Below are 23,235 nucleotides of genomic sequence, written 5' to 3' on the forward strand. Positions count from 1 at the left end.
AAAGGGGAAGACGGGAGCTGCCAGCCAACTCCTCAGACAGAATTACAGACTTTCTCATTGATATCTGTTACTGTAGCCATGGGTATCTGTGATTTGTTCCAGTTGTGTGAGTCATATATGAGCCCCTGGCAATGACAGTGTGGGTTTCAAAGGCTACTCGATGAAGAGGAGCATTAAGACATTCATACCTGTACTTGACATATATGTGGAGGTTAAGGACTGCTTTTAACTGGCTACCTGGCTTCTAACTTACTACCTGGTAAATGTCAGAATTACTGAAATGGTTTAAAGCTATAATTCACACTGTGGGGTCTCCCAGGGGTCCATCATGCAGCTCTAGGATGTCCCTGGACTTTTTTAGGTTTGTTTTAATTCACTTGATGGTGGTGATTACCATCCACTTGTGTTAATGCTGTTATAATAATTAATTAATTATTATTAATCTACAAGTCAAAAGGTTAAAAAAAATCAACTTTAATCTAACTGCAGTTTAAAAAATGTTAGTAGCAGGATTAATGTGACGGTTCTGTTGTGTACCTCAGTGAAAAATTTAAAACTGAAAATCTCTGACTCAAATAAATATCAAGGAACACTCAACGAAATTGAAATCTGTGCTTGTCATCATTAGAGGTCCTTGTTATTTCTTTTCTTCTGAAAGGGGTTCCTGTTTGCAACAAGAAGTTTTTAGAAGCCGAGGTTTAAATGAATAGATTTGTCTTGAATGCATACATTTATATGCATTTCCTTCTGCACCCATATACATAATAACTATTTGGACATATCCTGCCCTATATTGATGAAATGACCAGTTTTGTGGAACATGAGCAGCTTTCTAGAAATGGATTTAACTGGTAAAGTACCTGAATTTTCTCAAACACACACACGCACACATACACTTCATTTTATCAGGTAAATCCTTAGAGAGTCTGGACAGGATTTCCTTGTAGCAACACTGCAAGTGTATTGTTTCCATAACTCTTCCCCAACTTCTTTGATGAAGCCGTCTAACTCTGTTGTATCACTTCCTTAACAGTAACACAGAGGTAGAAAGGTGCAGGACGATCTGGAAAAGACTGCTGAGCAATGTTTTGGGAAATGACTGCGTAGCTGTAGTGAGAAGATAAACAGAGACTGTGGAAATCAAGGGAGCAGTATGACTACAGGAAAAGTGGAGGTTTGGACACATGTTGTTGTAGTCCCTCTTGTCATGTGCCTACTAGGAAGTGGTCTTCCTGCCTGTACTTGAACAGACAAGCTGATTGGGTAGGCTGGGTGGAGTCGGGGAGAGCAAAAAGGAGGAGTATTTGAGTTCTCTTCTCAGTTACACGCTCAACTCGCTCACATGCGCTTAACAGCTTCAGTGTAAGGCAACATTCAATAACACTGTCTGCTCTCATAAGGACATTACTCTTGTGGTCTCAGCTGACAGATTTTCACACCTCCTTTGGTAAGTTGCTGCACAGAAAATAGACTGAATTAAAGAATAGCATTTACTGCCATGGTTTAAGAATATTGATGGTCAGATGAGCATGCATGTCTTAAAAGTTTTTTTTCTATTGATAATTTTACAAACTTATTTTAAGCAGTGGAAGAACTAGTATACATTGGTGTAGAACACTATAGATCTCACAGATGCCACAAACACTGTTTCCAGAAAGTTAATGGGTTTTTCTGTACGATCGTTGAGGGCTGAGTAACCGCTTAATGAGTGAGCCTAAGCTATTGCTCATTAAGCTCCACTTTACACGAGGTGACAAAAGCCCTCCGTCCTCAATCCAGTGTGTCCTTGGATTGTTCTCACGTGAGCCTTAGATTTTATTTTTTTGTTTGGCAGTTTAGATTTTTCCCATTTAAATGTTTTGTGCACTTCTTATTTCTTGACTATTTAGGAAAGATCCTTGATGAGTATTAACAATATCCAAAGAATGAGTCAGGATGAAGGAACTCTGTGTGTGTGTGTGTGCTTGTGTGGGTATATCTTCCTGCTCATATGGTCAGGAAAAACAAACGGAAGCCCTCTGTCACCAGGGCATTAGTCTCTGAGAAGCTCTTTATAAAACTGACTAAACCGGGTTAAATAGTTGACTGATGTTTGGGTGTCTTGTAAGTTTTGTGTTTTCAATGTCTATGTGTTTTGTGTTAACAGTTGTGTGTGTTTGTGCTTGTGAGTCTATAGTGAGACTATAGGAAGAAGTGGTTATGATGATTGTTGTGGAGATAGATAAAGACCATTCTCTAAGACTGCCGTGACGTCGCTGGGGAGCTTGCGACACTGCCATAGCTTTATGATTACATTTTGACTATAAATGGGATGTGTGTCATTACATGTGTGTAACATGTAAGAACATGCATCATTGTTGACATGAATGTTTTTTCTTCTAATGATGACATACAAAATATGTAATTTTGTGTCTATTCTTTAAATTTCTGTGGCTTTTTCTGCATATTTTGAGGCTTAGATGGTGAAGTGCAGAGTTTGAGCAGCACAATATGTCATTATTTTAGAATTTCTGTCACTGAGTTAAGGCTTGTGTGTGGAACCCATAAGCACTGCATTTAGAAATGACATGATGGTTTTATATATATATATATATATATATATATATATATATATATATATATATATATATATATATATATAGGGTCCAGAGAGAACATCTTGATTCAGAGAAGATGCAAACTTACTAACTGTCCTCTGATGGATCGCTCATCTGACTGTCTTTTCCAGTGTGGCTTCAGGTAACGTTACTGATGAAGAATGACACCCTGATGGATTTGGCATCACAAGAGCTGAATCAGATATTTTTATTTCTGAAAGCCTGGAACCATGTGATAGAAAAGAATGGGGATTATGAGCGGAATGTGCAGCCGTGGGAAGGGCATCAAGCTGGCTTATGTCTGCACAGTCAAAAGACAAGTAGAGGCTCTTGTTCTACTTATCAGAATCTGAATTCTAGGATCTTTTGTTCTGTTTTTTTCAAAGTGATGCATTTCCCCCCTAATATTGACAAATGCCTATCAGAGCTTTTTTATTCACACAAATGGTTGCATAGGGCAGGGGGGGTGTCGGACCTCCTGCACTTATTTGCTCCAATCTTATTAAAGTCTGATAATAAGGAGAGGCTGTAGCAAGAGGATCACTTTCTGCCATGTCTGTACTAATTTTTAATTTTCCAGTGACAGGCACAGTTGTGTTCAGTTCCACATGTACACAACGGTGTTCATGCTTGGGGCACAAAGATGAATGACAGTGAAGGCTGGATAATACTCTCCTCTGTGTCAGGATGCTTGTGGAATTATGAATATTGAGAAAGTCCCAAGGGCTTAGACTCAGGGGGCTGTGGGCTGTTGGGAGGACGTTGGGCTGCACACTGTTATAACTCTTTGGTGCTCTAATGGTCCTGTGTTCAAAGTTTATTTTGTCCTGCTGTTAGCGGAAGGAGTTGTCCTATTGTATTTGTGCTGCATATAAGAAAGGGCCGTTTACTGATAAAGAGACCACAGTAAAGATGGCTAGGGTTATCTGGTTGCCTGCTTGAGGCACCAGGCATTGGTTACTGTGGGAGTGGTGTGTGTGCGTGCGTGTGTGTATGTGTGTGTGCGTGTTCCATCTGGGGCATTAAAACTGTCCTTCATCAAGCACAGTAAAAGATGGAATGTCTCCCGTGGGAGATGTTACCAAGCCTGACACGCTAGTTTACACTTAATGTTACAGTTATAGCTTTCTCCACAGATCAATCTTAATTTTCAGTTAATGGGAAGGATAAAATCGGTAATTTAGCAGCTTTAACCCTTTAATGCTTGAAATGATCTTACAAAACTATGGTGAAGCTGTAGCAGATTCATCCATAATGGGTGTAACCTGGAATTCAATTTTGCATTGGATTGAAAAATATTTCTGTGTTTCCATGTTGGAGATATAGTAATAATTATGTTTTAAAGGTAAATGAAGTTTATTTCAGAAGGAAACACACCAAAGTGTGCAACACAGTGTGCAACACAGACCCACTGGCATAAAAAGTTTCAATGATCAGCAATAAGTGCTGAAGGCATAGCGTGAGGCCCCACAATGTAGCCTGATAGTTGACTGTGAGGATTGTGTGTAAAAAGGGTGATCAAAGTTATCACTGTTCTTGATAGAGCTAGTTACTGATAGAGAGAAACGACTCCTAAAGTTTGTGTTTGCATGAGAGGTCACATTCTCTCAGTCCTGCAGTGCATTCCACCTGGCTTTAATTTACACGTTCTCTCTCTTCTTGCTTCAGGTTTCATTAGCTAGCCAAAAAATGTGAAATTTGAAATAATGTTCCTCCTTAAGAGAGAGTACGGTAAGTTGAGGCTTGAAGAAAGTAGACATCAGCGGTTTGTTGGATGCGCTGTGTGTTTCCCAACATGAGGGAGTTGTGTTTGTTTTAAACAGAACTCAACAGAGAGAAAAGAGCCAATGTCTAGTCTGTGCCACTGCTAGGTCCAGATAATGATTCACGTGTCAATAACTCTCAAGAAACACACACGTACACACACATGCAGGAATACACAAAAACACACTTCAAACCAAAACAGCCATTCTCTCTGACCTTAGTAGTAGCCTACTAGCCTCTGTTGAAGCCATTTATCTATTATTTTTATTCCTCATCATTTAGACAAGGAATTCCCTTATAAAAAAGAAATATGTAAATAAGTAAGTAAGTAAGTAAGTAAATAAATAAATAAATACTGTTCAATTCCCAGCTGACATTGTTTTCTGCTACTTCTGCTTTTATTTCCTGTATTGTATTTTGTTATTATTGTTGTTCAAATGTCTCAGATTATGTCTGGCTTGCTCTCCTCTCCAGGCTATAATTGATAGAAATTGTAAAAGCACAAAGTCTCCTCATCGTACCTTATAATTACAGCATGCAGTTTCTCTCAGCTGGAATTTATGTGGTCATTTTTTTCACTCTGGTTGTATTCTGTGAGGTTGACTGATGGTATCCCACTGTTTTTATTGCTGATTTTAGTCCATGCAGTGTCACACTTTCCCTGTTCAGACTTCAGCTATAAAATTGTTGTTTTAATGTAAATTGGTGGTTCAAATAATATATACAATACTCATATATTACAGATGTGTTTTGCATTTTCTAAACATTAAGCTATTTCCTGGAAACAGACATCTACTGTACCATTAAGCGTTTAAATATAGGGATTAAACAGGAAGATTTAAGAGGTAGTTTTCTAATGCAGATGGAAAATACATTGACGTCTACTGTATGTTTGGGGAGCTGAATGATTATTACAGCAACTTCAGGAATTTGCTGATGTCCTTTTGTAAATATCTGACAATGGACAATTAGCATTTGAAAATGTTTTAGATTTTGGGAGAGATTATGTTCCTGTTAGTCCTGGATGATACTCTAGGCTTTTTTTTCTTCATCCATTCACACTTCTATAAATGCCCAAACTTGGCCAGTGACATCATGGACATTTCCACACAGTCCAGTTCATTCCTGTATGTTCGAGTCTGGTCTTGACAGGCTTATTATATGCCCAAGTCTTTACCTGTGTCTCTAATGTTCCTGGATCTAAGAGCAGTGATTAAGGTACATATTGCACAATAATGTGTGAATGTTGGGGTGGGGATATTTGCGAATCTTTTGTTTTTGAGTCGCACTTTTGAGTCAGTGTTTTTAAAACAAAAAGAGGAAAATGGAATAAACAGCAGTGAAAATAAAAAAGCTGAAATATAAATTTTATGTCTGTACATTGTGTATGCTACATTCTAATGGCATAGAGATGGTTTGGCATTGAATTGTGGTATTTGTGTAAGTCTTCCATGATGGTGGACATAAAACACTGAGTGTGTCAAAGGGTGTCAGGGTGCTAAGTTCGTGTCAATATGAGTGAGTAATTGCATGTTTGGGTCTCATCTCTCTCAACAGTTCTAGCCTGCCTGGATCCCCAGCAAATGCTCCTTCTATTAAAAGCCTTGCCACTGAGGGACAGCTGAACATATTTGAGTGTATATGTGAAGCAGTCAGTAACTGTTCACTCAGAGCTATCCTCAACTGCTTTTATATATTCTTTACCTCCACTGTTGGAGCTGCTCGAAGGTACAATTCACATACAAGTTCGGTTTCTATAAAGAAAATACACATCAGATCTGACATGCGTTTGTGTTGCTTTATTTGGTAATTAAATCCTGAGACTAGTCTTAGACTTTTGTACCTTGTACTCTTGCTTTGTCTCTCTCTTTTTATATTATATCTGTTTGTATAAGGATAAGAATGGCAAAAGAAAAGGCCATTGAGTCTGTGATATAGTTTAATTCTTCAGTAAAATAACAAAAGAGAAGAGGGCGGAATGGAAAGTGAATTGATTCTTGACTTTATAGGAGCCATGTGAATATCAGGATGAAGCGACTTCAGGAAATATACTGGAGCTGGAGTTTAGGAAATATATCAGAGCTGAGTCAATGCTCATGAACATTTTTAGTATTTCCAGCTCTATGTCAATAAGCTAATAATGTGACAGTAATGTGCTTTGTGTAGATAATACACAAAGATAATATACAAAAGGAGTGAAGGAAAAGTAAAGGTTTCATTGTTTTCCCTCAAACATTTTAATGCAACTCAACATAAAATATTGCAGCTGTTTCCTCGTCCCTTTCCACCTTTTTTGTTCTCTTACAAAGTATTTCATTTGAATGAAAATTCAGTAGGCGTGTTTGTTGTGAGTGGGGGTGGGTGTGTACAATGGTCTCAGCTTGGGATATTAGCCAACTGGAGAGCAAATCTGTCTCTCCCACCTCCTTTCTTTCCTCTTATTGGCTGCTTGGTGAAACAGCATCTGGAGGCTCTGAGAGTGGAATAGGAGGAGCCAGAGAGTGCATTAAAACCAAGTATCTGTCCCATTTACTCTTCAGTGCTCCACTGTGCTTTACATGTGTGGAGCTGAGGCAGAAAAACAAGTTCTTTCTTTCATTTTTTTTTGCAATTCTGAACATGTTTTTTCTTTTCTTTTCTTTTCAGGTCGCCTCGGCCTGAAAAAGGGATCCTCAAGGATTACAAACTCTGGGGGATTTTATGGGACAGTGCGCATGTGTGCATGTTTAAGAAAGCAGCCTGGGACGCTGTTTTGCCTGCTTCAGCATTGACTTGACCAACTGCACTTACTGTGGTGGGTCACTTTTCAGACTGATGTGGAATGCAACCTCTGGCGACCCCCTTCAACAAGTGTTCATTCAGTGAGCAGCGCTGGGAAGAGCAAGGATAAAAGACAGGAGGTGACACAAAAAAAGAGCAAGCAATAACAGCAGGAGCAGATCACTTGAGTTAGGGCCCTTGGGTGGGAATTGGACTTAAAGTCAAAAGGAACGTGCAAGAAAAGCATCAACACAAAAGATCAAGAGCTGGACATTTGGAAGAACCAGGGGGTACATTAGACCATTAGCCTCTGTTTCACCCATTTTTGAAGTGCTCACTTTCACATTCACTGACCTATACCCAACATGCCCGTGGAGACTCTTCGTCCATCAGATGGCCGTCTGGCTGGAACACCTTTTTCCTCAGCCATGCCTCTCAGAATCTTAAACAAGGGCCCAGACTATTTCCGCAGGGTTCCTGAGACTGGTGTACGCAAGCTGAGCGCTGTCGAGCGTCTGGAGGCCGATAAGGCCAAGTATGTGAAGAGCCAGCAGGTGGCTCTCACCAGGCAGGAGCCCATCAAGCCCCCAGTCATTCGCAAGCCACTGATGTCTCCGGCCATGATGCTGCACACACCACCGGCCAGAAAAGTTCCACGCAGACCCTCAGACACAGAAAACGGGGGACAGGGAGCATGCAGGGCAACACCTCTCAATCTGGATGTCCTGAGCAACCTTATTAACATTGCTGATGGGCCCCAACCCTCGTCCCCTACCCCTAACTCCCCCTCTTCCTCAGCCATGTCTGAGCAGTCATCAGAACCTCAGCAAAGTTGTGGATTTAATGGGCATTTTCTGCTGAAGCCTTCTTCTTCTTGTACTTCCTCTTCTTTCAACAGCCACATCCAGCCTTCTATGGCTTCTCCTGCTCCAGAGCCGAGCCACAGGCCTCCCCCTGTGCCAGCCCGAGTTTACAGACTCCCTGCACAGGGCAATTACAGCAGCCCAAACCCTGTGACAGTGCGGCGGGTCGATGTGCGGCCACAAGCGGAGATCAGGAAGCCCCAGAGGATGCCGCTACAGCCTCGGTCCAAACCTCTACAGCCCCAGCCTAAACCCAGACAGACCCCACATCCCCAGGCCCCACCCCCCCACATGCCATCCTTCAAATCCCCATCCCTCCCCTCACACTCTCCATCATCCCCCTGCCTACCATCCAGCCCCCTGTTACTACGAGCAGGCATGCTCCCGCCAGCCTCACCAGCCTGTACCCGCTTGTCCTCTGCAAGCTCACGGGGCTCAACGCGCAGGCGTCCCTCACTGCACCGGTCCAAATCAGACCTGAGTGACCGGTATGCACGTGCCAATGCTGACCTAGAGCGCTTCTTTAATTACTGTGGCTTAGAACCCAGCGAGTTGGAGGGTATGGGCATGGAGCATTTTGGACGTGCCAATTCTGAAATCGTCTCTATTTCAAAGCTGCGCAGCGTCAGCACACCCAGCTCTGAGTGTGGAGATGAAGGGCACGGTTACAAGGAAGAAGAAGATGATGATGAAGACGATGGTCCTCCAAGGCCCAGTGAACGGGTTCCCTACGGCATTTCGGTCATTGAGAGAAATGCACGTGTCATCAAGTGGCTCTACGGGATCCGACAGGCTCGGGACTCTCAAAATATTTCCAATGTATAGTTGCCTCAGTGAAACACCAAAACTGGTGAGAAGGAAAATAATGGGGACAGAACAGATCAAACATGCCCCATAATAATGATGTCTTTTTTACATGCAATATATTTATTATGTTTTTTGAGACTCTTGAAGATATTTGTATTTGTATATTTGTGATCAGTATGGAGTATTCTCTATTTGCCTTACAGTAAGCTCAAGGATATTGGTTCTTGTACATTTAATTTGTTACATTATTATAGATATTTTGTCATGACAGCCCGTTGTTGTTTCTTTTGGCTGTGTTATTTGGGCTGTGATGATTTACCTCAAAGGGAAAGAAGACTGAAACAAGCTTTAGGTTCTCTGCACATTGACTCAGAAAATGAAAGTCATTTAAAGCAATAATTAAAGTACTAGATACTAAGAGCCATGAGAGTGTGATTGAATGGATGACATTGACAGTTGTGATGAACACAGAAATATTCCAGCTGTTGTTAATGCTGATAATCAGGTACTTTATTTCAGATGTAGACTTTTTTGAAATCAAGTATACACTGATATAGAAACTGTGGCTTCCTATATGTCAAGAGAACAATTGTAAGGGCTTAACAAGGTACTGTTTCAGAGAGTTAGCACAGCTTTATGAGATCCCACAGTCACCCAGTGACAGACAGAAATGTTGCAGCAAGCCACAGCTAGACTTGGGTCTAGAATAAAGACAAGGACTAGGAAGCACACAATGTCTAGTCAGCATACATTACAATAAGACATGTTTATATATATACACACAGATACAAAGATGCATGCACTCAAAGGAACTTCTGCACACTGACTACTGGTCACTGTGCAAGAGTTGTTTCATCAGCGTCTGGTGTGAATGTTTTCAAGAGACAAAAACGGGTGTGTTGAGATACGGCACTAGTGAAGTGCAAGACTCGATGATACTGTGAAGGAACTTTGAGCAGCTTTAAACGTGTTCCTTTAAACGTCTTTTTAAACATGGCTGTGATTTTGTCAGCATGTACAAGCTTTTGTTAGCATGCATGCTTTTATGTACAGGTGATGTATGAAAAGCCATTTAGTAAAGCACAGACACAACAGAAAAACATTCCAGCGTTAATGTTCAAAAACAATTTTTGGGTTTTATTTTTTGTGTTATTATTTGTGTTCACACAGCACTATTTCTCCCTGTCATATATCATTTGTAAGATGGGTGCAAGAGGCTGATACGAAATAGCCTGAGCGAGTAGGAGATCAGAAATCTCAGATATAAAAACATGCTCAAATCTCTTTTCTGCAGAGATGAATGCTTGAGGTGGTGAGATAGAAATGTTACATTGATGGAAGTGTGTAGTAATGTAAACTGTAGTAACATGACTATCTATGGACAGCTGTTTTTCACATTTTCCTTCTGCAGTTTTTAGTTTCAATTTTTCACCAATAGTGTAATGTTACAACGCAGCAAGCATTCAGGGTTTGCTTGCTTTTTTGTTTGTAGTCTAACTTTTTTTTACATGCTTATTGTCAAAAGTAAATCACTTGCTAATATTGCCTGTGTAAAAATCACATAAATAAATTCACTTAGCCATGTTCTCTGGGCAATGAAGTATGACTGGGTTGTGTGGTCAGCCTACTAAGTCATAAAAGACTGAATTTCTGATGTCTTCTAATGATCTTAATAAAAAGAAAATGTTTTGAAAGAATATGTATATGCATTTACTACATATTTACATTAAATTACATTTTACTACCTATTAACCCTTTAGAAGCAGAAACTAATCCCTGCTAATCTTTTAAGGATGAATATTTATGCAAGACATAAATATTGCCTTGGTTAAAGTTAATTTATGAAATCGATCAAGCTTTGACTGTTGACACTTATTTTGAGCAAAAAGATACTTCTATTCTATTGAGAGAGTTTCTCCCAACATTACAATTCTACTTGTATGAGAGCTCTCAGTTTCTTGGGCATTTGCTAACACAGCTGTTTTAATTGATAGTCAAGAGTTGGATGTGAATTATTGATCTTTGAATTAAATTATTGCATATATTTATATTTTAGAGTCTCAAAATACATTATATATGAATGTCACCATTCAATTTATATAGACCGTGCATAAAAAAGCTCACTGAATAAATGTGTAATAAATCTGTGCCCGTCCTGTGTGACCTAATTATCACATTTTGAAACACAATAGCCTGTATTTGAAAAAAGAACGTTGCTTTGACTTCTTTGGTTTGAACTTCAAAGCTCTGACAGTCTTATATGCTAATGGTTTAAAGAGCACATTAATGAATTTATAGCACGATGTTCTTCATTGTATATTTCATGCCATCTCTGGGCTTTGTCTGCTGCTGTACAGTAAGAACATGGACACTGTGCTTTTCTAGGATTCAGTGAAGCTGCTGTGTTTGACAGCGAGAGATCGTCCCCAAGGCTGCTGGTGAGTTATGTCCTGCCTTCTGTATGGAAGAGTTGATGAGGATGAGAAGAGTGAGTGATGTGACAGAGAGGAGTGATAGTAGGAGTAGGTTTACAGAGTAGGTGTCAGTCTCTGCATAGCAATGAGTTTAGTCATCCTGGAATATGTGGGTTTGGCCTAAATGAAGAGAGAGGTAGGAAGAGGTGAATGTTTTTCCAGTATGACAAATGCTTTCCTGTATATTACTTGTTTTGTATTATTAAGCAAAGTTCAATTCACATAATTCAGATGTCAATAAGGTTCCTGCTTAAAGGAACATATCCAGTCAATATAGCTGCCCTAGCCTGTGTACAATTCTAAATGACCTATCAATCATGTGGCTTAACTACTCTCTTAGAAAGAGCGAGAAGGGAATCTGTTTGTTTTCTAAAGGTTTTTCAATATATATTGAGATACATATTATAAAAAAGATATTGTAATTAAATGTGTTAGCATTTACTGACTTTTGGTGAGTAGTTTTTAGTGAACTTTATGTTTTTATTATAACATTGTCATGGTGACATCATAGATCATGTTATGTAAAAGTGTGTTCGTAAAATTCAATTGTATTAATTCATTACAATAATGCTGCCATTACATGATTGTTTTTGTGTTTGTGTTAGATTAATTATTTTATTTTGTGTAATTATTATTATTATTATTATTATTATTATTATTATTATTATTATTATTATTATTATTATTATTAGTAGTAGTAGTAGTAGTAGTAATATTAGTTTATTTTGTCCAAGGCAGGGCCTTCATCCATTCAGCCTGGAGCTTTACATCATTCTGGACAGGAGATGAATTTATATGAACTTTAAGTTTCAATACTATCTAGCTTCACTGACATCTGTTAAAGTAAAATACCTGACTATAACTCTAAAGAGTTTGCCATTGGCTTCCCAAAAGTCTGAAACCACATTGAAAATCTAGGATTTTCTTTCTCATTTAAAATTGGAAATAAAGACATAGTTTTAAGATTTTGAGATTTTGAACTAAAAAAGAAAATGTGGAAATCTGTACTAGTTCTAGTTCAGTATTTAAATGTAGACAAATGTGTGATATTGACCATTTTGACCATGAAAAAGTTAGATTTTCTGTCTTGACCCTTCCACTGAGTGTGTTCAGAAGACACTCCAAACACTTCAAGATGGATTTTAGACAAACTTGGAGTCTGTGTCAGCTTGAGTGCACATACTGTAATTAAAGCAAAAAAGGTCATACCATATGCAAAGAATTTTTAAAAAATCAGGTAAAAATATCTAAGATTCTACTTTTTACTCAATATGTTGCTGATAATATCATTAATGCTGAAAACCGGTCAAAGTAAAGAAGACTGCTGAACAATTTCTTGAAAACAAAAAATTATAAAACAAAATTACAGCATTTTTGCCAATAGTAATTACAAATAAGTACACAATCTCTTTTACATGACAAGACTAAGCTGAGCAAGTACTGTAACTGACTTTCTTTTCGCAATGAATAAATATGTAATGAAGTTGAGGCAACACTTAAGCAAAGGTACGGCCCATTATCCTGTTTCTGTTGCAGACAGTACAGGAAGCAGCCTCAGTTGATGTATGTCGCAGCCTGACACACTTACACAGACTGTCAGGGGGTGTATAGTGATAATCTGATTAAGTGCATGGGAAAAGAAGGCTTGTGTGGATGTGTGGATGTCTGTATGTGGGATACATTCAGTTCAGTGTTTTGTAACAGACTTGGATTGTGTATGAGTTTGAATGAAATAACATTCAGCACTAAACACACACAACACTGTAATTGGTTTGTGTCAGGATCAATGTGCTAGAGCATCAGAACTGGTATATTTACAAAAACCAGGATATTGATGGTTATGTATCATCTCTTGTGTATCATCTCTCATATTGTATAAAAATAATGTTGCCCCCATGATCCCAGCCTCCAAACATTCTAAACCCGGTACAATCTAAGATTATCGCCTTTATTAGATTCTTTAGTCATCTACCTCATACCTCCACGTTTGGAATTTCCCAGAAAAGAATCAGAAGTTTGGATGAAAAAATCTGTTATGTGTAGATACTGTAAGTGTGTGAGTCATGGTATGAGCTCTAAGACTCCCTCACACATAACACACACACACACACACACACACACACACGACCCAAGAGCAGAAGGTCTGTGAGTGGAGGAGGTGTTCACAGCAAAGCCTGCTCACTCTTTTATTTTTTTTTATCTATTTATGTTTTTTTTTTGCTGTGGAACGATTCATGAGAATATTCCACAGATCTTGGTTTCACAGGATCCACAGGAAATTTAGAGAATTTTAGCATATGCCTTCTTAGGATTAATGTCATATAAGGGGTTAGCAATTGAGCAATAGGGTGACAGTTCTGTTTTTCCTGGACTTTAACCTCAAAATGTTGCTGTTAACAACACCATGAGTTAGAACTGCAATTTGAAATACCAAATAATGTATGTTAGGAGAACCAGTTCATAAAGCTGTAAAGTTGTAAAGGGGCAGTCCCCATCATACACATGCAGTATATACAAATGGTACAGTGCAAATCTAATCTAATACCATAAACAAAAGCTAAACACAGCATGAGGCAAACAGAAGTAGAGACAATATTCTTTAGTGAAAGTACGGATATTGTGTCAAAATCGTACTCATTACAAAGTTTTCAGCCAAGAAATTAACTCTTGTGAAAATAAAACAATCTCTACTTTTAAAGGTACATAGGATCAAATCTGAAATATTTCTTATCCAAAAGTGTTAGATGTTGATATGTTTTCAAAGCAATTTTGCTGTTTTTTGGTGCCTAAAAACACCATTCAATCTCTGTATGTTTGCAATATCTGAGAAAAGAGGCTAACTTAGTTAAATAGAGATAGTTAAGCTAATGAAGTTCATTTTATACAAGTTTTTGAGTACACCATCATATTGAAATAGAGGCAGGGCCTCAGGTTTGTCGGTCAAATGGAGGCTTACTGGGTTCACACATGGGTTGTGTAGAAACTACATTTATAGCCTGTGAAGGTCACAGCACACAAATTGGCATGACTATTGAAAATAACTTTTCTACACTGATGAACCTGCTTGGCTGATAAGCTGAAATGACTGGATGCTAAAACTGAGCCCATTCATTTGATCTGTAATGCTCAGTCATTGGCTGTGTGAAGGAAGACATCTTAAATACTTGCAAGATATAAATACTGTAAAAAGATTTTGGAGAACCAAGTGATTTTCAAAGTGAGGTTTTGTTACTGGATGCACAAATGCACATTGGTCATAAAGTACACTAATAGAAAGGAAATTTTATAATCACACAATCTGGTGTCACCTGGGTGATTATAAAATTTCCACACACTTTTCTTTGCCACCATCATGCCTGGCTTGCATAATTTCATCAAACATATGCTATGCTAAACAAGGGAATGCTTAAGTGCAGACTCTATGGTTTACAGGACCAGGACCGTTGTAAGATATACAGTAAGGTATATATATATATATATATATATATATATATATATATATATATATATATATATATATATATATACAGATATACATACAGTAAGATATACAGTAAGCCGTATGTCACGTCTAAAAAATGTCTAAAAAAGAGTAAAGATCTGGAGAGGGAAATATTTAATGGCATAGATAATGTCTGTAGAAGGCAAAGGCCAAAAAATGCATAATTGACCACACAATGACAGAGGAAACATTTCTTTCCTTTTCCAATGCCCGAACCTTGTGGGATATTTTTCAAAATCTTTTTGAGATGTGGTTTTTGAGCTGTAGTTGAGCTGGAATTTTGCTATTTCTGAGACCTGGCAACCCTGAGCCTGAGGACCCCCAAATGCATAGACATTTTTATAAAAATTATTATAGTTACTGTGGTTTTGATTGTTATTCTTGATTGGTTGAATTGGTTTCTTGAATTGCATAATACAAAAGACACTCAGAAACAACTAGGTCTATAATAAGAAATAATCTCAACTTGGGTCTAATGGGTTCTGACAGTTAAATGTCCAGGAATAAAATATCTCTCCGTCTGTTTGCAGAGAGCATAACATCCACCTCAGCTCACACGTCTGTTACATTTACACAGAATTTGAGCAGGACAAATACAATAGCACAGCTCTTTTGGCTCCATTTGAGACACAGTAGCCAGAGAGCTTTATTAAACATCCAGGCTGTTTTCCATAGTTGTCTATTCCTGTCATGTATATTGTGAGTTCTTGTTGGTTTTTAGCCTAGCCAGCTTTTCTTGTAAAAAGTTGAGTTGAAAATAATATTTTTGGCCTTCATTGTTTACTGGCAATTGCTGATCTCGGCTGTTTTTTTTTCGTTTACTGCTATGGTTTCTCTCTTGTAATTACTTGCATTGTTATTCTGCTCAATTCTGTCTTGTTGCCCTACTTTACATTTTCCTTTAAAATTTTTTTCCTACTTTTTTGTTTCTCCAGACTTCAAGTCTATGTGGACCTTCAGAAACACGTTCAGTTCACTGACACACATCCTCTTTGTATGATATGTCATGATAAACCAAATATATGCCAAACTGACAGCAGGTGTTTTCTTAGATAAGAGGGGTAGAATGAGTAAATGAGTGTGTGGGTGCCTGTGTGTGGGTGTGTGTGTGTGCACGTGTGTATGTGTGTGTGTGTGTGAGTGACAGAGAAAAACAGAGAGAGAGGAAAATGAGAATCTGTGAAATCAGTATATTCGCCATGCTTGTTGCATGTCTCTGTATGTGTACTTTAAAAACTAGCAGGTTAAAATGTTGATGTTTTCCAGTCCTAACTCTTCTCCTTCAATCAAGAACCATGAAATGCATTACACCTTCTGAGGTGACACTCAGCTACCTCTAGAAATAACTTGACAACCTTTATGGCTGCATTGTTTGCTCCAGCAGCATGTCGAACTTCAGCTAGACTTGGCCTGAACATTGGGCAGCTGTCCTCTGTGTCCGTCCAGCTTATGACCTGTGTGTCTGTACAGTGTGGGAAACACACACAAAATGAAGCATATACAGTCTACAAGATTGAGACAGAAACAGCCAAAGGGAACATTGAAAAGCAATTCGAGACAGAGAAAATGAGGGACCTTTCACAGAGTAAATCCCTTCTCTAATTAAACATGTGAAATCTAGCACACTGTGTGCTCTCGCTAATGCGTGGAAAAAGACTCAGGAATGCTCTTGCCACTTTGGCAGCCACATCCTGCTTCCCTTCGTCCTTGCTTTATGAAGAGATGCACACAGATATGCACGCAAACTGTGTGCAGAACTTCCTTTATAATGCGTGAACTATTATTAAATGGACTGTATGAACATCTTGAAGAAGATTCATATATACATATATACAGTCTGATCACATGTTTTTTTTCAACATTTCTTTCAGCATTGTGGTTAAATTACTGAAACTACTGATTAGCTATTTAGATCCATTTCACTCTAGCATCTTATGCCAATTCTGTTCATCATTAATGTGGCAGGATTAATTAATGTTTTTTCAAGCTATTTTTTTCAGACACTCATCAATCTGTTTTAAACTTCAAAGCAACATTTATTTTCACATAAATCATAAATCTACACGTTTGATTCAAAGCAAAACATGGCAACACTCACTGCATCCATACAGTATACCATAAACACACACACACATGTACATCTAGTCCTGTTCATTTGTTGTTCCTCCTCAGTCCTCACCAACTCTCTTCCTCTCCCAATCACGTTGTAAATGGGGATGTCATGCTGTGAACATCTTCAAAAGGAAACGTTAATGTCTCAGAGGCAATGCATCCAAACTGGGTCGTTCCAGCATGCAGAAAATTTAACATTGAAGAGACTGGCCAGGCAAAAAAAAAAAACAACAACAACATCAGAGTGAGTCAGACTGGTGTATGCTGTTTGAGTGTTTAAGACTGCCATTGGCCTGGCAGGTGGAGTTTCCCTCTTAGGGGAAAATGAGCCATAAAGTAACTGTAGCATTTCTGTAGCACTGCATGTGTCTTTTCCTATCAAGCCCTAAATAGCAACACAACTGTCAGAACGTAAAAACTAGTCAAGGAGGTAAGTCCTTTGATCAGCTTGCCTGGAAAAAAGTCTCTTGATCTATGTAGCTGAATCATAATCCTGCATGTCTGCATATTCATGAGCACTCAAGGTCACTGCTTATTTCCACATGTGCTAGTGTGCAGTACCATGATGATATATCTGTTCTACACATTACGCAGTGGAGATCTGCCCATGCCATCTGTTTTTCAGCCCAACTGCCTGTTTGCAAGCACACATCCCTATATGTGATACTAGCTTGGCTGATATTTGTATACACTGCTTATTGATGCCTTTTATAAGCTTTTTGTGGATGAATTATGGAGTGCTTCTGGATATTCACAGAACGCTATAGGGACTGGACCACAACATGGACTTTAGGAACAAGGATAAAAGAGGATCAATTTAAATATATATCATTCTTAACAACGGTCATTATCACAAAGGAGCTTCATAGACATCTGGATATATATTAAGATCTCTAATGAGTAAACCAGAGCAGACAGTCTCAAGGACAATCTCACTGAGCTAGAAACCTTGAGAGGAACTAAACTCATCCTATTCACTTCTAGGATTATAAATCCTTACTCCATTAATTCACAGCTTGACACTGTGAAACAGTAAAGCAGTAGAGCATGGTTAAAAGGATCATCACTATTGGGCATCATTTTTATCTTTTAAATCTTTCATAAAAGGTTTACTTTGAAGTATAAATTATACAAGTGAGCTTATCCACTGAAGAATGAGTGACACTTGTGCATAAACCTTTGCTTTTGGTAAGTAAAACATATCCTCAGAAATATAAGGCTATTTACAAGTGTACCTCTATACTGAGAAATAACTTCTTCCCCAGAGACAAGACTGCTCCGATTCAGTCCTCAAAAAAATCCTTTATAAATTGAATCTGAACTGCACCCAACAACTGTCTGAAACAAGTGGCTGGCACACACAGCAACATGACACCAGTAAGCTGTACTGTAACATGGAGGTGAACCGCGGTCACATTTGCACCTTGCACATTGAATCTCTCATCTGGACAAGAAACTGTTACGTGTCATTAAAGTTAATGATCATTAAGAGATCATTAGAGAGAGTGCACAAATATGGCTGACCAGGCCAATCTCTGTTTGTTATATGCCAGGAATCCAAGAAGTTGACAGAATCAGTAAGAGCTGAAGAGCAAATGATGTGGAAAAACTAAGCTCTATCTATCCAAAACTTTTTTGCTTCTTGCTAATTGGGCGGACCAGTCTGTCCACTACCTCACTGCAAAGCCTGCTTTTAGTTTAGTTCTGTGCAAGAAGCCACACTATAGAATACTATGTGACTGAAGAGGTGTCTGTTACATTGCTACTATAATAGGAACAATGACGGTCTCAAGAAACCTCTCAAATGAGATCACACTCTCAAGGCTTACACTTCTTACTCTCTTAGTATTATAATTTTATTATAATATTTGCTTCATTGCACTGATTAAATAATAAATAGTATAATAGATAAATAACTAAATAAAGATAAACAACAACTAGATAAACAACAAATGGCTTTTTAAAATGGCATATTAAATGATATAAACCTTTTTTTAATAAACATTTAATGCTAGAATTACAATATGGACATATTCTGACGAATAGTTTTTGGCACTTTTGAAATGGATTTATGTTTGATCTCATGGTGAACGCCTTCTTAAAAACACAAAAATGAACGGACTCGTATACTTCATATTGATCATTTCTATTTGTAAAATAAACAGCCTTTAAATACATAAAAGATGTTTGATCTTTTATTTTGACTTATTATAGATATAATGTGCATTTTATAAAGTATTGTGTTGCTCTCCTGGGTGAGGCTTACTTATAAACCTTGAGCTATATTAAATGCTTCTTTCAAAAAGCTTATGTATAAGAAGGGTCTCATTCATAATGGCTGACTCAAATCCTGTAGACATTCAGGTGGAACAAAGGAAGGTGTGGCATGCACACAAGAGGACTTTCAGAATTCTTAATACACACAGTTTACCTTTTTAATAGAGGCACACAAAAAACCCACAGACAGCCTGGTGGCATTTTGTCTTGTGGTGAAGAGCACGTGGTTAGAAAGCAGGAAGAGACTGAAATAACAGTCGGTGTGTACACTTTGGCTTCAGGACTAATTGTCTTGTGTGTGTGTGTGTGTGTGTGTGTGTGTGTGTTTAAGGTCTGCTTTCTTTCTGTCATGGTCTACATCTGACCCTCAGTATCACTAACGTCATAACGCAGCATGTTGAGTCTGCAGCATGTGTGTGGAGGTCAGCGGGAGTAAGACATGAGAGCATATTCATCACTGTTTCTGGATCCAATAAAGCCTCTTTGTGTTTCTTGAACTTGTTATTTTGTCATCCTTTTCTATCATCTGTAACAGCATACACACTGTAAATTAGATATAATTTAGAGTTTAATAGCCTGAAAAGTTATAAACTTGACTCTTATGGTTCAGTGATCTTGGCTCTGTGCCTTGTGGTTTTGTTGTTATTCATGAACAGACTGTGCTACAGAGAAAAAAGAGACTGGGCCGACAGCAGCCTTGTAACCTGAGGCAGAAACGGGAGAGGTGTGGAATTTCACCAAGGAGATTTGTGCGTGTTTGTGAGAATGATTGAACTATTGCTCAGGTACTGAAATTAAGTAATGACAAAGGATTTTTTCACCATTAATGGCGTGTTTTGTAATGTTTAATAACATACACCAGGAAACTGCACTAGCTCTTACTAGTTCAATCCACATCCATATTCCTGTCATGTGACGTAATTGAACTGCCTGCTGCCCCATGCCTTCGTCACGATGACGTGGAGTTGACCTAATTTCTGGATCAAGTTACTTTGGATCTGTGTAAAGTGAAGCCAGACCACATTGTGCTCCAGGTTCTTCTTTCATGCTGAGGGTGATACATTTCTGGGGTACTGATAATGAAAGTTCCAGTTTGTCTCCACACCTCCCCACCCACATCCTCTCAGTGCCTCATCTTGAGCACCAAACAAACACGGTTGTCTGCCCTATCATCAGGAGTTTGAATCCAGATGATGTCACAGCCATCCACAGCCAAAGCTCCAAGTGTTCTCTGTATAGGAGGGATGGCATTACTCTCTCTGATGTGTCAATCATAGCAACAGTAGCCAATTGTGGCTATCCATTAGCTCATGCAGTGGAAGGGTAGTATCGCTTCCCTACAAGTGTGTTACAGTGTCTGGCGATGTGGAGAACAAACCAGTTTGAAAAGATGATGGTGGCTGTCTTCACATGTCTTAGAGGAAGCACATGTTAGCCTTCACATTCCTTGTTCAATAGCTGATGTAGGATAGGGAAGAGCTGGCCTGTGGGTGGGAATTGGCAGGTGACCAAATTGGGGAGAAAAAAAAAAATTCAGAAGTCTTGCAATACTGGTGCAATGATGCCAAAAGATTACTGTATGTTGAAAGTTTCAAATCATTTTAATGGATGAATAATGTGTAAGAAATTGTATTATATAGATTTATAATGTCCGGGATCCTCTCTGGTTAATTAGCAGTTAATTAGCAGCATATGTTCAGGGCTTAAAGTTTTTAGAAGCAACACGCTATCTTATGAAAGAAATGGATCAGAATAAGATTCCTATCAGATTCCTGTGTTGCACAAGCCTGATTGGGCCTGTTTGTCTGGCTGCAGCTATGTATATCCTGCATGTCTGTGTGGCCGTGCCATCCAAACAGTGAAATTTTAGAGCCAGCACTGCATTCATAGCAGTAAGAAAAATGTTCTTGTGATCCTATCTTAATGAAAATCAAATCATTGACTCATTGAAAAATGGACTCCTTCTCGGATAAGGAGTAACTAAGTACAAACAACAGTGCTTTAAAATGTTGAGAACTGTTTATGTTTTGTGCAGGAGAGGTGTGGCACAATTTGCTTGTACTGTAAAAAGCTTTATAAAATATTGAATGTGTGTTGGAATGAGCCCTTCCTGGTATCTATTGAATATTTCATTATAAAAACATCTTTTCTCTCTTTTGCTCTCATCATTCAATATGGATCTAGGACAGGATGTCGTTTATAGTAATGAATCAACCAGGAGAATTCTCTAACAGTTGCACATCATGAAGACTGAACAATAGAGCAGACATTTTATGAGGCAGCTTGAGAAAACCTGATGGATTTCACTGTGGCTTAAAACATTTCCCAAAATCTGGTTTTGAACAGTAACATAATGACAAGATTATGTGGATATGGTTACTGCTGATGTTATAATGTAATAATAAGGGATAACTCATTTCACATGTAAACTGGTCATTCTTTTACTGTTAAGTAGCATGTGTTCATATGTAGATTAAGAAAAAGGGCCAAATTTAAAATATAGTAACATCCAAACTACCAAAATTGAAACAAGTGCAGATGACAGAGAGATGCATCCATTCTTCGTGTTTAGACTTAATAGAGGCTGTGAAAGAGGATAGATAGATAGATAGATAGATAGATAGATAGATAGATAGATAGATAGATAGATAGATAGATAGATAGATAAACAAACACCATTTAGTTAGACATGGGACACAATGTAAATGGGGAAGTTGTGGCCTAATGGTTAGTGAGTCTGACTCCTAACCCTAAGGTTGTGGGTTCGAGTCTCGGGCCAGCCACGACTGAGGTGCCCTTGAGCAAGGCACAGACCCCCCCCCACAACTGCTCCCCCGGCGCCACAGCATAAATGGCTGCCCACTGCTCTGAGTGTGTGTTCACGGTGTGTGTGTTCACTGCTGTGTGTTTGCACTTTGGATGGGTTAAATGCAGAGAACGAATTCTGAGTATGGGTCACCATACTTAGCCGTATGTCATGTCACTTTTCACTTTCAAGCTGTGGAGTGATCAACCTAGCCATCTCACACAAAGTTGTCAGACTCTGAATATAGTGTACGTGATGAGCAGTTGTATGACTGTTATATAAATGTTTATTGTAACACTGATCATTCCTGAAGAACAGCTGCTTTTTCTGACTGGAGCCCTTTCTCTCACTGTCCACAATAACAGACATACATACCCTGCCTTTAGTCTCAGAGCCTACAGACAGCTGTGTGTCCCAAATACAATATGTAAACTCATCCACAGACATACTATGGCTGGCAAACACATATCATATCAACAAGCCTTTTCATTCAGGCAGCTGAATTCTGACTTGGTGAAATGTTGTCAGGCTTAGGCCATTTTCACTAACATGCCAGATGAGTATCGCTTACAGTCAATTCAGTAGGCTGTGATAGTGGAAATAAATCCTATTTTACTAGTTTATTAAAAAAAACTAGACAGTGAACTAATATATTACTGGCACCTTTTAAGTAACATGAAAAAAATAATAATGACATACAATTAGTGATATTTAAAGCTTAAACCGGTTAAATCACTAGTTATTAAACATAAAATTCTTCTCCTTTGAAGCGTAATTTCTACCAAAAAAACTGTTTGTATTGGATCACTGTTTGCTGATATTTTTTGAAGATGTCTCTGCAGAGAATATGAGACTTTTACTGACATTTGAGAGGGATTTTTAAATAATTTCTGATATTTATTCTTAGGTTTGTGCATTAGAACAGCCCTCTGCAATTCCAACCACAGGATTTCAACAGGGCTTATATCTGGAGTCTAAGATAGCAGCTGCCAAATATTGATTTTGTGTTCCTACAACCTTCAGCCACCAACTGCATACCAGCCCCAAAACATTGACCTGCCATCATATTTTACATTAGGTGTAGGTGCTTTTACTAGCCAGAATGTTTAAACCTTTTTCTCATCTATTGTTGGTCAAAAAATGTAATCGTAGTGAATATGTTTTTTAACATATAATCATTATATTTGTCTGTGGATGGCACAGGTAGCATTGCTACATTACAGCATTACAGCTCCAAAGTCCCTGTCTCAGTTCTGAGCTCAGGTTACTGTCT

The 23,235-nt window shown here is 38.5% G+C and overlaps 1 protein-coding gene across 2 annotated transcripts; it reads left to right on the forward strand.

Moving 5' to 3' along the window:
* Positions 1–1,319: 1,319 nt before the first annotated feature.
* Positions 1,320–10,938, forward strand: wu:fa11c10 (protein FAM110B). Of its 2 annotated transcripts, XM_060894423.1 has the most exons (3): positions 1,333–1,447; positions 5,919–6,089; positions 7,008–10,938. In XM_060894423.1, the coding sequence occupies exon 3, from the start codon at positions 7,487–7,489 to the stop codon at positions 8,807–8,809; it is 1,323 nt and encodes a 440-aa protein (XP_060750406.1). In that variant the 5' UTR covers positions 1,333–1,447; positions 5,919–6,089; positions 7,008–7,486; the 3' UTR covers positions 8,810–10,938. The 2 variants fall into 2 exon arrangements, with proteins under 2 accessions (XP_060750405.1, XP_060750406.1); XM_060894422.1 differs by lacking the exon at positions 5,919–6,089 and having other exon boundaries at positions 1,320–1,447.
* Positions 10,939–23,235: the final 12,297 nt, after the last annotated feature.

Source organism: Tachysurus vachellii, chromosome 19, assembly GCF_030014155.1.
Source record: "Tachysurus vachellii isolate PV-2020 chromosome 19, HZAU_Pvac_v1, whole genome shotgun sequence".
NCBI lineage: Eukaryota > Metazoa > Chordata > Actinopteri > Siluriformes > Bagridae > Tachysurus > Tachysurus vachellii.

Excerpts from the sequence above, each read along its gene's own strand:
- wu:fa11c10 (XM_060894422.1), top strand. The coding sequence starts at position 7,487 with ATGCCCGTGGAGACTCTTCGTCCATCAGATGGCCGTCTGGCTGGAACA.